General features: G+C 35.9%; 1 protein-coding gene and 1 long non-coding RNA gene across 4 annotated transcripts in view; both read right to left on the reverse strand.

The window, feature by feature from the left end:
* LOC127623606 (ectonucleoside triphosphate diphosphohydrolase 5-like) overlaps positions 1–9,487 on the reverse strand; it is an 18,205-nt gene extending 8,718 nt beyond the window's left edge. For 2 of the 3 annotated variants that reach the window (XM_052098012.1, XM_052098011.1), the window contains exons 1-10: positions 9,385–9,487; positions 8,719–8,969; positions 7,897–7,976; positions 7,664–7,807; positions 7,307–7,382; positions 5,668–5,703; positions 833–921; positions 532–611; positions 390–451; positions 196–297 (exon numbers count right to left, since the gene is read on the reverse strand). In XM_052098012.1, coding sequence (XP_051953972.1) covers positions 196–297; positions 390–451; positions 532–611; positions 833–921; positions 5,668–5,703; positions 7,307–7,382; positions 7,664–7,807; positions 7,897–7,976; positions 8,719–8,950 — 901 coding nt within the window. In that variant the 5' untranslated portion in view covers positions 8,951–8,969; positions 9,385–9,487. Of the gene's footprint in view, positions 298–389; positions 452–531; positions 612–832; positions 922–5,667; positions 5,704–7,306; positions 7,383–7,663; positions 7,808–7,896; positions 7,977–8,718; positions 8,970–9,384 lie in introns of all 3 variants that reach the window. The other variant, XM_052098010.1, reaches the window with a different exon arrangement.
* The window catches only part of LOC127623652 (uncharacterized), a 20,723-nt gene extending 8,718 nt beyond the window's left edge, over positions 1–12,005 (reverse strand). The window contains exon 1 of the long non-coding RNA XR_007968083.1: positions 11,937–12,005. This is a non-coding gene — a long non-coding RNA (uncharacterized LOC127623652). The remainder of the gene's footprint in view (positions 1–11,936) is intronic.
* Between the last annotated feature and the right edge of the window lie 963 nt (positions 12,006–12,968).

Genomic DNA, 12,968 nt, shown 5'->3' on the forward strand with positions numbered 1-12,968 from the left:
TCATGGCACTGCCTACAACGTTGCCCGTCCGGCACCACACGGAGGTAGCTGGTTGTTTAGCCAGACACACACACACACACTCACGCACACACACACTCGCACACACACACTCACAAATATACACACACACACACACAACCTCACATGCGCACGCACGCACACTCACACACAAGAAAGTGTTTACGTTTATTGTACCTTGTGTGCTTCCACTGACGTCATAAGTTACTCCTCCAAAACTGAACTCCCCTTTATATTTTTTGGGTAAACAAGAGCTTTTGAAAACTTTCCTCTCCAGACCTACAACACAAATACAAACCGCCATCTATACCAGCTATACATCGAATAAACAAACATTCTGCATTATGAATGTGTATATTAATATATTTTACCCTGTGAGGCCGAAGCTCCGAGCGCTGACACTCGAGCAGCTTTGATGCCGTTTCCAAGGTAACTGTGGAGAATAACTCAAGGTAATATTTCTATTGTAGTTTGATTGTTTGCTGGGATCTACACTATATTAATTGTATTTACCTGTGTGTATAGAGTTCATAAGTAGAGTTAAACATGTCGAATCTTGCGATATAATCAGCAGGCGCACTCTCAATCGTTTTCTGTACGATATAAAAAAAAGAGTTTAATTCAGAGAGTAATACTGAGAGCAAACACTTAATCAGATTACTTTCGAGAACCGTTTCCAGAGATTGTGCTAATGGACAGTGTTCTCCAAACATTATTTCCCATGCAGGGAAACGTCGTTAAAGTGTGGATGAGTTGCTTTCAATCGATGTGTTATTTGTGTGGGCGTGGCCTAAAGGAGCGAGGAGAGATTGACCTTTGACTTTGGTAGGAAGGTGATTTGCGTCGATCCTCCTCCCAGATCCAGAATGCCGACCGTCTTCTGTGTGTTGGGGTAAAGGTGACCTGAAACAGGTTAAATATAAGCCCACAAAAGTATTAAAAAGGGGAAAGTGACTTTTTGGATAATTAGGCTGAATTTAGAGCAACATTTGACTATAAATGATAGATTCTGTGAACATGTAAAGAAAAATAAGGCGGATACATTTTATGTAGAATTATCGCAGCACTTAAGTTAACGCCAGCTCAAGTAATATATTGAGAAACAACAATATTGTAGATGAAATATATAATATGAAATTTATAACTTGGACACTTAACGAAGATGTCAAAAACTAAATATAAACGACTAATCCTAGGTTGAGTTATTTAGAAATATAAACCCTTGCAATAAAAACATAAATAATAATACAAAGTGTAATATATATATATATATATATATATATATATATATATATATATATATATATATATATATTTTATATATATTTATTATTGTGTATATATATATATATATAAAATAATAAATATATATTTATACACAATAATATATAAATATATAAAATAATATATATATATATATATACACAATAATAAATATATATACACAATTATAAATTATATATATATTTATTTGTATTATTATTATTTATTTGTTTATTTGTATAATTATTATTATAATTTTTTTTTTTTTTTCATTTTTATTGCAAGGGTTTATAGTTCTAAATAACTCATTTTTTCATATTTATTATAATTACCGTAATTTCTGGACTATAAGCCGCAACTATTTTCCCACGCTTTGAACCTCGCGGCTTATACAATGACGTGGCTAATATATGGATTTTTCCCGCTGAGAGGGGGACCTCTCAGATTGTAATAACTATAGGGGCATCTCGCTCCTCAGTGTGCCGGGAAATATCCTGGCAAGGATTATTCAACATCGCCTTGCCAGGCACGCTGAGGAGAGACTTGCGGAGCCCCAGTGTGGTTTAAAAAAAAAAAAAGAAAAAACATTCTGTGACGTGCTCAGTTTTTTGGCGGCGTGAAGCTTTCATTAGACCAATGAAATTGCCGAACGGGTTAAGGTCAAAACAACTTTTTTTGTTTACTGTTTAGATTAAATCGAGCGCGCTCAAACTTCCCATCATTCTGATTACGGTAGTCACGGTAGTTTGTCACCCTCAAGACACGGAGAAATGCATATGATGCTGCTTTCAAGTTGAAGGCGATTGATCTGGCTGTTGAAAAGGAAATAGAGCTGCTGCACGGTAGCTTGGTCTTAATGAGTCGATGATAAGACGCTGGAAACAGCAGCGTGAGGAATTGACTCAGTGCAAAAAGACAACTAAATCTGAGGCTATACTCCGACACTGAAGGAGATGACTTCAGTGGTTTCAGTGCACAAGAAGAGGAAGATAGTGACAATGACTTTCTTGCTAGGCTACTGTTTACTGCTAATTTTTTATTTTTTGTTACAAGCCGTGTGTGGCAGCGGGGGCGTGGTCAAGCGCCCGTCCGGGAGAGAAAAGCGGTAAGGGCGCTTACACCTGAGCTAATGTCTAACACCTGTGTCTAATTTCAGTAAGCATGGGGAGAGCGGCATAAAAAGGCAGCAGAGAGAGAGTGTGAGTGACAGACAGACAGACACACACGTCAGTCTAGTGTTGGCGCATAGAAGTCCAAGAATTGAGAAACTTTATACAATTGATTGTAAACATTGCTGTGGCCATTAAAAGCCTTATCTGGAACGTCAAGTGCCCTGCTTCATGTGTCCTTCTTGGGAAACCTGTCACCCTGGCACCAGTGTGACAGTTTTCAGCACTTGATGTAAGCGCCCTTTCCGCTTTTCTCTCCCGGACGGGCGCTTGACCACGCCCCCGCTGCTACACCGGGTTTCGTTAAAGCATATTTATTTTTGTTACAAGCCGTGTTTCGTTAAAGCCTGAGTAAAGTTCATTTGTTTCAATGTACCTGTAGGCACCTGCGGCTTATAGACAGGTGCGGCTTATTTATGTTTAAAATAATATTTTATTTAAAAATCAGTGGGTGCGGCTTATATTCAGGTGCGCTCAATAGTCCGGAAATTACGGTAAATTACGGGCCTACCCAAAAGTATTTAAAAGTGTGGAAAATATGAAAATATAGGTAGATTTTGAGTAAAATGTGTATATATGTCCAGTATCCATAAACTGATATTTTTTTGCATACGTTTATGGATGTTGGTATGAACATGGATGTACTCAATAATTGTGTTCAATTTATTTATTTAATTTTCTTTAATTTAGTAATTTATTTACTTACAATTTTATTATTTAACTTTTATTGTCATGATTGTGTTATTAGTATGCTTCATTTACTGTTAATAAAATGCATTAAAAAAGATAGATTTCAATATACATATGGATGCACTCACTGCTGTGACCGTCATGGATCATAGAAAAGCGGAAAGGCAGCTTTTACAGTTCACCACGCTATCTATAAAAAATGCTGCATTTGACACAGTTGATCACATGATTCTGCGTGACTGCAGAAATGTGTTGCCCAATCAGATCCAGTCCTACTAGGTCCTACTTAAGCGGCAGGGACTACTATGTTGCATTGGGTACACAGGCCTCCAGAAGTCATGAGATATCTTGTGGTGTCCCCCAAGGCTCAGTACTGGGTCCATTACTATTACCTTATATATGCTTCCATTAGCTGTTGTAATTAATCAGTGTAACATGTCTTGTCATCAATATGCAGAGGATACACAACCCTACTTGTCACTGGCACCAGACACCCAACAAAAATCTATTAGCACCATGCCGGACAGGATGGGAGCATAAATATGTGGATGTCGGAGAACTTTCTGCAAGGAAACTAAGATAAGACAGAGGCATGTGCATGAACAGACTGGAGCTGCGATTACCATGGGAGCACACACACACACTATTAAATACACCAGTTTATACACACCAATGTAAAATATCGACTGTCCCTCGCACCCGCGTATATGTGCTGGTACACTGGGGGAATCCCAGAGTTGGACATAAGAGGGAAACCCCGCTATTGCAGCGCAATTCCACCGCAGGTCACGATAGAAAGTGAAGGGGACAAAAACAGAAACAACTCTGGAATATCAGGAAATAAAGCGAATCAACAGAGAATAAAATAGCGAAGTCTTCCTCGTATCCAATGTTTGTTATTTACACAAGCGTCGCAGGGAAATGACGTTTCTGAGCCGCATTTATACGCGAGTAAAGTGAAACTCAAGTGCAAACACAGATTTAGAGTCTCAAGCAGCTTTCTTGCAATAAACGGCTTTCTGGTGTTCATGTAAACAAGCTTACAGATGTGGCCAAAAAATATCGAAAATATGAGCATAGAAGCCTGCGAATGTCTTTATGGTTTAACCATTTGATCTTTCGCTCAAAATATTCACACAAAAAATCTTTTTCTCCAAAGCACGTTTGCCACAATAACTGGCACACTTAGAAATTCTTATGAGTAAAATACAGTATATCTGAAGTGTATTCCCATTCATGTTTTACATTTGTTTAGTGCATCAGGGTGACTACGTACATTAAATTGTTCAGCCATGACTTCCTGTTTCACAGGGGTGTAAATATGAGGTGACACACAGGCCAAATTCCCTTAATCATCCATCACAGGGGGTTACACTAAAGAATATTGGTATGATGTGCGGTTTTGGGAAGTGTCAATAAGAAAATAGCCAAAGCACTGAAAATACCCATTTCTACCATCAGGGCAATAATTAAGAATTTCAAATCAACTGGAGGTCTTAAGAATCGGCCTGGAAGAGGACGTGTGTCTATATCGTCTCCACGCACGGTGAGGAGGATGTTCAAGTGGCCAAAGAACCTCCAAAGATCACAGCTGGAGAATGTGAGGTCAGAAAGTCTCCTAAACTACAATCAGACATCACGGACATCACCACAAGTTGTTTGGGAGGGTTTCAAGAAAAAAAGCTCTCATCCAACCACAAACTCAAGCGTCTTCAGATTGCCAGATACTCCTGGAGCTTCAGATGCGGCGGGTTCTGTGGTCAGATAAAACTACAAAAAAGAGCTTTTTGTCAGCAAACACCAGAGATGAATTAGTACCCAATGCCCACGGTTAAACATGGTGCTGGATCTTTAATGTAATGGGCTGTTTTTATGCCAGAGGTCCTGGACATCTTGTTCGGATATATGGCATCATGGACTCTATCATATACCAACAGATCTTAAATCTAAACCTGCCTCTGCCAGACAGCTCACAATGGGCCGTGTTGGATCTTCCAGCAGGACAATGATCCAAAACAAACATCAGAAGGCCTTCTTTGAACATATTTACCAACGGTGCCAATATTTTAGGTCACAACTGTACAAGTGAGCTTAAATGAGCTTAGTTTAAAAAAAAACATATTAGCAAAAATGTAAAAAGGAAATGATCCGTCACCTTCGCAACATTATTTTAAGTCGTATTTTGGCCGGTTTATCAAAGAGTTTTATCAAATATAATATATAACTTCCTAAACCTCTGAAAAAACTTTCCTTTTCAGCTGACGTCACTAAACACTCTTATTAGTATTAGAGACATTTTATACCCTCTAATCAAATATCATGGAGAAAATCAAGAGATCAAGTTGGATTCTGTTCCACTCAGAAACATGTTACTTGTTAAATGCTGTTTGATGATGATGATGATGATGATGTATTTGAAATGGTCGTGTAAAGTCATTCTGACAGTTTGAGCTGTTTTAAAACATCACACTTACTGTATAAGCAAAAATTGGTCCTCTTTTAGAGATAAAAAAAAAACATCTCTCACCTGCAAGAAAGTTGACTGTCACCCAGGCAAGAACACCTGTGAAGATGAGTGTTATTAAAGTCATCTTTAATATACAGTGTCACTTATTGCAGTTATACAATGGCAGCAGGAGCAATATGATACAGTAACATTCAGTAAATAATGGCACTTACACATAATAATCACAATTAGAGATGGACCGATATTGCTTTTAATGACAGGTGCGATACTGATTATTTTTGTGTATAAGTCTCTGATAACGGATTTGCATAACCAATTTTTTATTCTTTATTTATTTATTTTTTCTCACCCAATTTGGAACACCCAATTCCCAATGCGCTCTAAGTCCTCGTGGTGGCGTACTGACTCGCCTCGGTCCGGTGGTGGAGGACGAATCTCAGTTTGAGACCGTCAATCCGCGCATCTTATCACGTAACTTGTTGAGTGCGTTACCACGGAGACGTAGCCCCACCGAGAGCGAGAACCACATTATAGTGACCCCGAGGAGGTTACCCCATGTGACTCTACACTCCCTAGCAACCGGGCCAATTTGGTTGCTAAGGAGATCTGGCTGGAGTCACTCAGCACACCCTGGATTCAAACTAGCGACTCCAGGTGTGATAGTCAGCGTCAATACTCGCTGAGATACACAGACTCCGCTAATTTTTAATTCTTGATTTATTTCTACTTTTAGGCACATTAAAAACATTTCATTTATCACTAACCTTTGATGAACTGCTTTACAAAACTAAAACTGCACACAGTCTACATATAATTAATTTGACTAGTTTTAGTTGCAACATACACATTTTCATTATTCACAACAGAGGTACAATTTAAATAACATCATATATTTTTTTCTCTCTCTCTTTCTTTTTTTTTTGTCTCAATAATTAATATTTTTGTATTAAATAGGACTGGGTAAAAATACAGCCATTGGAGTGCCTCTCATTAGCATGCGCTCGTCTACAGACACTGCAGGTTTTCTTAAAGAGACAGTACCACTTTTAGCACTTGTTCAACAAATCAATGTAAATATAGTTTAAAATAAAAAAATAAAAAATATTTATACATAAATATTTTTTTTAATTATTATTTTTTTACATTTTATATGTATAAATATTTTAATTTTATTTTAAACAATATATAAATATTATATATACAATTTATACAATAGTATAAATATATATATATATATATATATAAAATATAAAATAAAAAAATATATATAAAATAAAATATATATATATATATTAAATATATATTTTTATAAATAAATATATATATAAAATACAAAATAAATATATATAAATATATATTTTAATATATTTAATATAAAATTACAAAAACATTTATATATATATATTTTCAGAAGACTAAAATAAATCAGTGTATGAGCTGGTCTCATACAGCAACATGATTTCATGTAATCACCATTAATTACATCTGACACTCAGATGACATCACCGGTACTGTAAACCAATCACAACGACAGTAAATCACTGGTGTGTCTGAGCACATAATCTCCCATGATATACTGAACTGTTGATTTGGTGTTTCAGCCGAAGAGTTTGTTTTGAGTTGCGCGTGATGTTCTTATTCATTTATAAAATCACAGATGTTGTCTAGTGGTTATCTGAACGTTTAAACGCAAACATACCTTCATTAACGCCGTTCATGATACTGACACTGTCAGCGGGGACATAAAATGGGGATTCGTCAAATACGTCTTGAACCTGTGAGACACAACATGAGAGAGAGCTTTAATGCAGCAGGTTGCTTGATGGAAACCTCACGGACTAAAGGGGCGTTCACACAAACAGCGCTGTGCGGCGCTGCATAAATCAGTCATTTTCATTTAGCCGATATGTGATGCAATGTGAGTGTGTCCAGAGTTCCCTGGGGATCGAACCCATAACGGTGGTGTTGCTAGCACCGTGATCTCACAGCTGAGCTACAACAACCTGTCAGTGTGAACGCCCCATAACTGATGTACCAGAGGAAGCCTCTTCAGTACCTCCTCCAGAAGCGCGTGAGCTTTAGCGGGCGGCAGCAGTCTCAGTCCCGCTGTGGCTCTCAGGACCACGGGAGTTCTCTTCCACTCCACCGGAGGAACCGTCTTCTGAGCCACTCGCAGTAACTGCCGGACTGTGTGACCAGCCTGTGAGATGTTATTTCTGTGATTTAAATCATACGTGTGTATGCTGACGGTTCAGTCTTATAATGGCACATAAGCCAATAATAACTCACAATCTCAGGTACATCAGCATAGGCAGATAAACCCGGCTTCATAGACTGAAACATTTCATTATCCAACACCGGCAAACCACCTGAGATAACATCAAGAGTCATACAGGGGGAACTCAACCGAACATCTGAAATTCATATTTCACCACAAAATAAAATAAATTCCATATATATATTTATATATAAAATAAAAAAAATATATATATATATAAAATATATTAATGAATAAATATATATATATATATATATATATATATATATATATATATATATAATAAAAGAAAAAAATATATAAATATTTAATAAATAAAAAAAAAAATATATATATATATATATATATATATATATATATATAATTAAAAATATATATATATAAATATATATTTAATATAAAATGACAAATAAAAAAAAGAATATATATATATATAAAATAACAAAATATTATTTTGTATCGTGTATAAATAGTAAAAAAAAAAATTACTAGTATTTTGTAAATAGTACAAATAATGCATGTAAACCATAAGCAACTAACAAAATATAATATATGCAATATAATATAATTTTTATTGATGAAATACATGGATTTGTTAATTTTTAAAAGCTAAAATGTGACAGAACTGATCCAATATAATTAGTCAAATGAATGCTTTTGTTAATGTATCCATTAAGAAGGTCCCTGTATAATTAACAGCATTATATGGGAGAAGATGTCTTTCATATGTTAGCAAAGTGGACGATGATTAGGAGGTAAAATGTGCTTAATTGTCATATAAAAACATCTTCAGCTCCCTCGAATGATGTCACAAGACAAATCCAAAATCTCACCTGGTTCTCTCTGTATGAAGGTGTAGACATGAATGCGAGTGCCCGTGCTGCCCGCATCAAACATGATGCCATAGAAGATCTGACTGGCATTTGCCGGGCGACTGAGGGATGGCAGGGTGTTTCCAAAAGTGCCTGAGAAATCAACAGTGTTCGGCCCATTCCTCTGAGGAAAACACACACTGGCAAGTGTCCAAAGAGACAGTAGATGCCAACGCCAGACTGGCACAGGCATCTTTTTACCACTCACACTGCTGTAAGTCAGAAAATAAGAGGGAGTCAGACAAATATATGATGCATGTGTTTATATACACCTTGATGACTAAAGACACTCCCACCACAGACTATGAGCAACTATGAGCAATATCAGCAAATCATGACATCTAACCAATTACAGTTCATGTTCAAACCAAAACATGCCATTATCCTTGTGGACGTACACATCTCTGATCTGTCAGCACACTACATCAGCACTAAACAGGTCATTTCACATCAGAGATGCTGAACTCTCATATTCTCAATACAACACATTTAATGTGTCATACTGGATGTATAATGTTGTTTACTGACTGCAAGCTGCTACCACGAGTTCCACAATTATCGCGAAACCCTGTCGTTAAAACATTACATTACAATATTTATAACTATAGAATATCTCATTGTAATCACCTTTCCAATCTCGGAAATGTTTGTCCTGTTTAATGTGCCGAATTCATTCTTGTGTACTTGTAAACAGAACCGGTGAAGCGCTGAACTCAACGTGTGTTTGAATGACAGGAGCAGCTGGTGACGCAGCCAGTGTGGGGGTGTGGTCAGCATATCATTAAAGGAATATTCCGGGTTCAATGCAAGTCCAGCTGTTTTATATATATATATATATTTATTTTTTATTACACTATATATATATATATCGGTTTTTTTACTCGCTCCACCTTTTCTTTATATATATATATATATATATATATATGTATATATTTATTTATCAATATATATATTATTATTATATATTTATTATTTTATTACACTCACACACACACACACACACATATATATATATATATATATATATATATATATATATATATATATATATATATATTTATATTTATAGTTTTTTACTCTCTCCACCGATTTTCTTAAAAAAAAAAATATCTATCTATCTATCTATATATATATATATATATATATATATATATATATATATATATATATATATATATATTATTCTTTTTTATATTTTTTTATATATATATATATATATGTATTTTTTATTACACGATATATTTATATATATATAATTTTTTTTTTTTTTTTTTTTTTTTACTCATTCCACAAAAACTTAAAAAAAAAGTCATTGGGGTTTAATCTGTACACATTAAAATACTGTTTCACAAGTATAGACACAAGACATAAACAATATGTGTGTTAACATGATTTTACTGTCATTAAATCACTTATTAACCACATCTGTGTGAAGATAGAGACAATTTACAACGACAACGCTGAAAATCCTTAAACCCTAAATTGCCTGTAAAAAAACATGATTTAAACAACTTTACAGCTCCAATAATACACAAGTTTTAAATTAATATAAGTGTCTTCATGAAATTATAAGCTTCACATTTCTGCCTTTAAACCCTCCAGAAATTGCCCCATTGAGGGTTAAAATTAAATGCAGTACATAACATTTTAAATAAAATCTTTATAAATCCTAAAACCATCTTTACATGTTTTCATTTGTACTCCTGTCACAGATGATTACAGAACTGTCTCAGAAACATTCCCAAACAGTGATCAGGAAGCTTTTCCAGCTTTTCAACTTTTCAATGCAAGTGAATGGTGACCAGAAGCTCCATAAAGCACATAAATGCAGCATAAAAGTAATCCATATGACGCCAGTTGGTTTTGGATGAGAACAGACCAAAATATAACCCCTTTATCACTGTACATGTTACCATTACAGTCTTCATGCCCGATTACATGTCCTATAATGCCATCTTGCCCTCTGCACATGCTCCAGCACCAGGAAGTGTAATAGAGGGACACTAATGGCCACTTTCAGTCACTGGAAAACAGAAAACTTGATTTAATAGTGATTACACGTCTAATAAGTGAACAAGAGCTGTTTAACGTCTCATAACTCATTGTGATGCTGTGAACTGTTTATTGACTATCGCTTTTACTATGAAATTATCAATAAATAATCAACCAACGTTCAGTTATTTGCTGTAATTGATCTTGGTGTTAATGTAGGTGTGGTTGCAGATGTTATATGTTCATTTGGGAATGAGGACTGACAAAAACGTTAAAAAAAAGAAAGAAAAACACTCCATCTTCAAAGTACTCAAACACACTTTACTTCCAAAGGCTGTCATTGGAAACTAGCAAACACGTGTCAGAGTACCGGCGGCAGGGCAACGGTTGCTACGACACGATTGGTCAGAAGCGCTTTTAAGGCGGGGCTTAGCGAAGGGTCAGTTATTTTGCATTACAGTTTAAATGTTCTTCATTTCTTAAAGCAAGATACACATGTGTGTTCTTGGTAGGCTTCGTGAGATTCACCTGGAAATATATTTATTCCGGGAAATCAAATGTTCTCCTCGTTGCAATGGGAATACATTTAGCTGAAAGCATACATTAGTTCAGGATTAATTACAGTGATGTTCTTGAGTTTTAAACATACATGGCAATAAGAGTGTTGGATGACTGAATCATGTGAATGTCTCGGGTTATCTGAGCTCATGCTCGAGGTCTGTGCTCGGCGTCTCTGAACCGTTGGTGAGTCGCCTCGTGATGACGTCACAGTTTTCCTGCAGGTGAAGAGCAGAACCGGCCAGCACAATAACAAGAGCCATAAATGAGCTGAAATAAAGACCAAAATCAAAGAAAAGCTTTTGAAGGTTCTGTCTGTTTTACGAATGCTAAAGTTTCAAGATGATCACATGCAACAGAATAATTAATTACCCTAATCAAAAACAACGTTGGTTGCACCAGGCACTTACCGTCAACTAAAGAAATACATAATAAAAAAAAAGTATTTTTTTTTAAATGCAAAAAAAAAAAAAAAACATGTATTTTTCTAATGTTAAAAGTACACCCACTCCTCTTTCCTATATTTCTATTCATCAAAAACAGTGTGTCGAGTGTGTCAAATTGAACGCTTTTCGTTTCTGCTGTAAAGTGACGTCACGTTAGATCAGGCCCTGCCCACGACTGGTGACTGACTCCGCCCTATTATGATAGCTCCTCCCCTGAGTGATGAACACACAGTCCTGGAGCAGATACAGTGAAGAATAATGTCTCATAAGTGTTCATAAGAGTCTTCATGTACTCCCGCATCAGAGACACTGAAGACGCAGTGGACAAGTTTAGTTTTTGAAGCAAATGTTCCCCAAAACATACAAAAAATCCGTGTGTGTTTGTGTAAATCATTTTATACCTGTCTGCTATGTTAATGAGTGTCAATATAAAACAGGACGTTTGTAAATCACCATTCTGAATGTGCTTGTTAGCTGATTCCACGACTAATGCAGCCTGATCCATGTCGGGGGCGGGGAGTAGCAGCAGCTCATTTGCATTTAAAGAGACACACACGATATTAGCGTGTTTTTGATTCCACCCAAAAAGAGGTGTTTATAACATGATATAATAAATGATCCATGGGGTATTATGAGCTGAAACTTCACATACACATTCTGGGGACACCTGAGACTTTTATTACATACTGTAAAGAGGGGCATAATAGGTTTGCTTTAAGGAATATTCCAGGTTCAATACAAGTTCAGCTCAATAGACAGCATTTGTGTCATGTTATTGATTAACACAAAAATTAATTACGATTCATCCCTCAATTTCTTAAAATAAGCATGGGCCTAGAGGTACCTTAAAGCGCCCCTGCCCATGTGACATCATATCATGGTTCATTGTGTTGACAGAAAAAATTAGCATGCTCAAGCCTATTGTAACCACATCTTTATGGCCCCAGTATACTTCGTTTTTCAGCTTTCTGGATGTGATCACGCCTGGCCGACCGCATTGCCTTTCAAAGTATACTCTTCTGACCGTGATCTAATATGAACGCATTGAACCAATGATCTTGGTGTTGCTAGCACAGCACCAAACTCTATCAGTTGAGCTATAGGGACAATATCTAATAATGTTACATTAACAATATTATTCAGCACAGTAAATGGCAATATATAACAACAATACAATGTATAACAATAGCTAATTAATATTCTATCGCTAACTGT

The sequence above is a fragment of the Xyrauchen texanus genome, chromosome 30 (assembly GCF_025860055.1).
Source record: "Xyrauchen texanus isolate HMW12.3.18 chromosome 30, RBS_HiC_50CHRs, whole genome shotgun sequence".
Taxonomy (NCBI): domain Eukaryota; kingdom Metazoa; phylum Chordata; class Actinopteri; order Cypriniformes; family Catostomidae; genus Xyrauchen; species Xyrauchen texanus.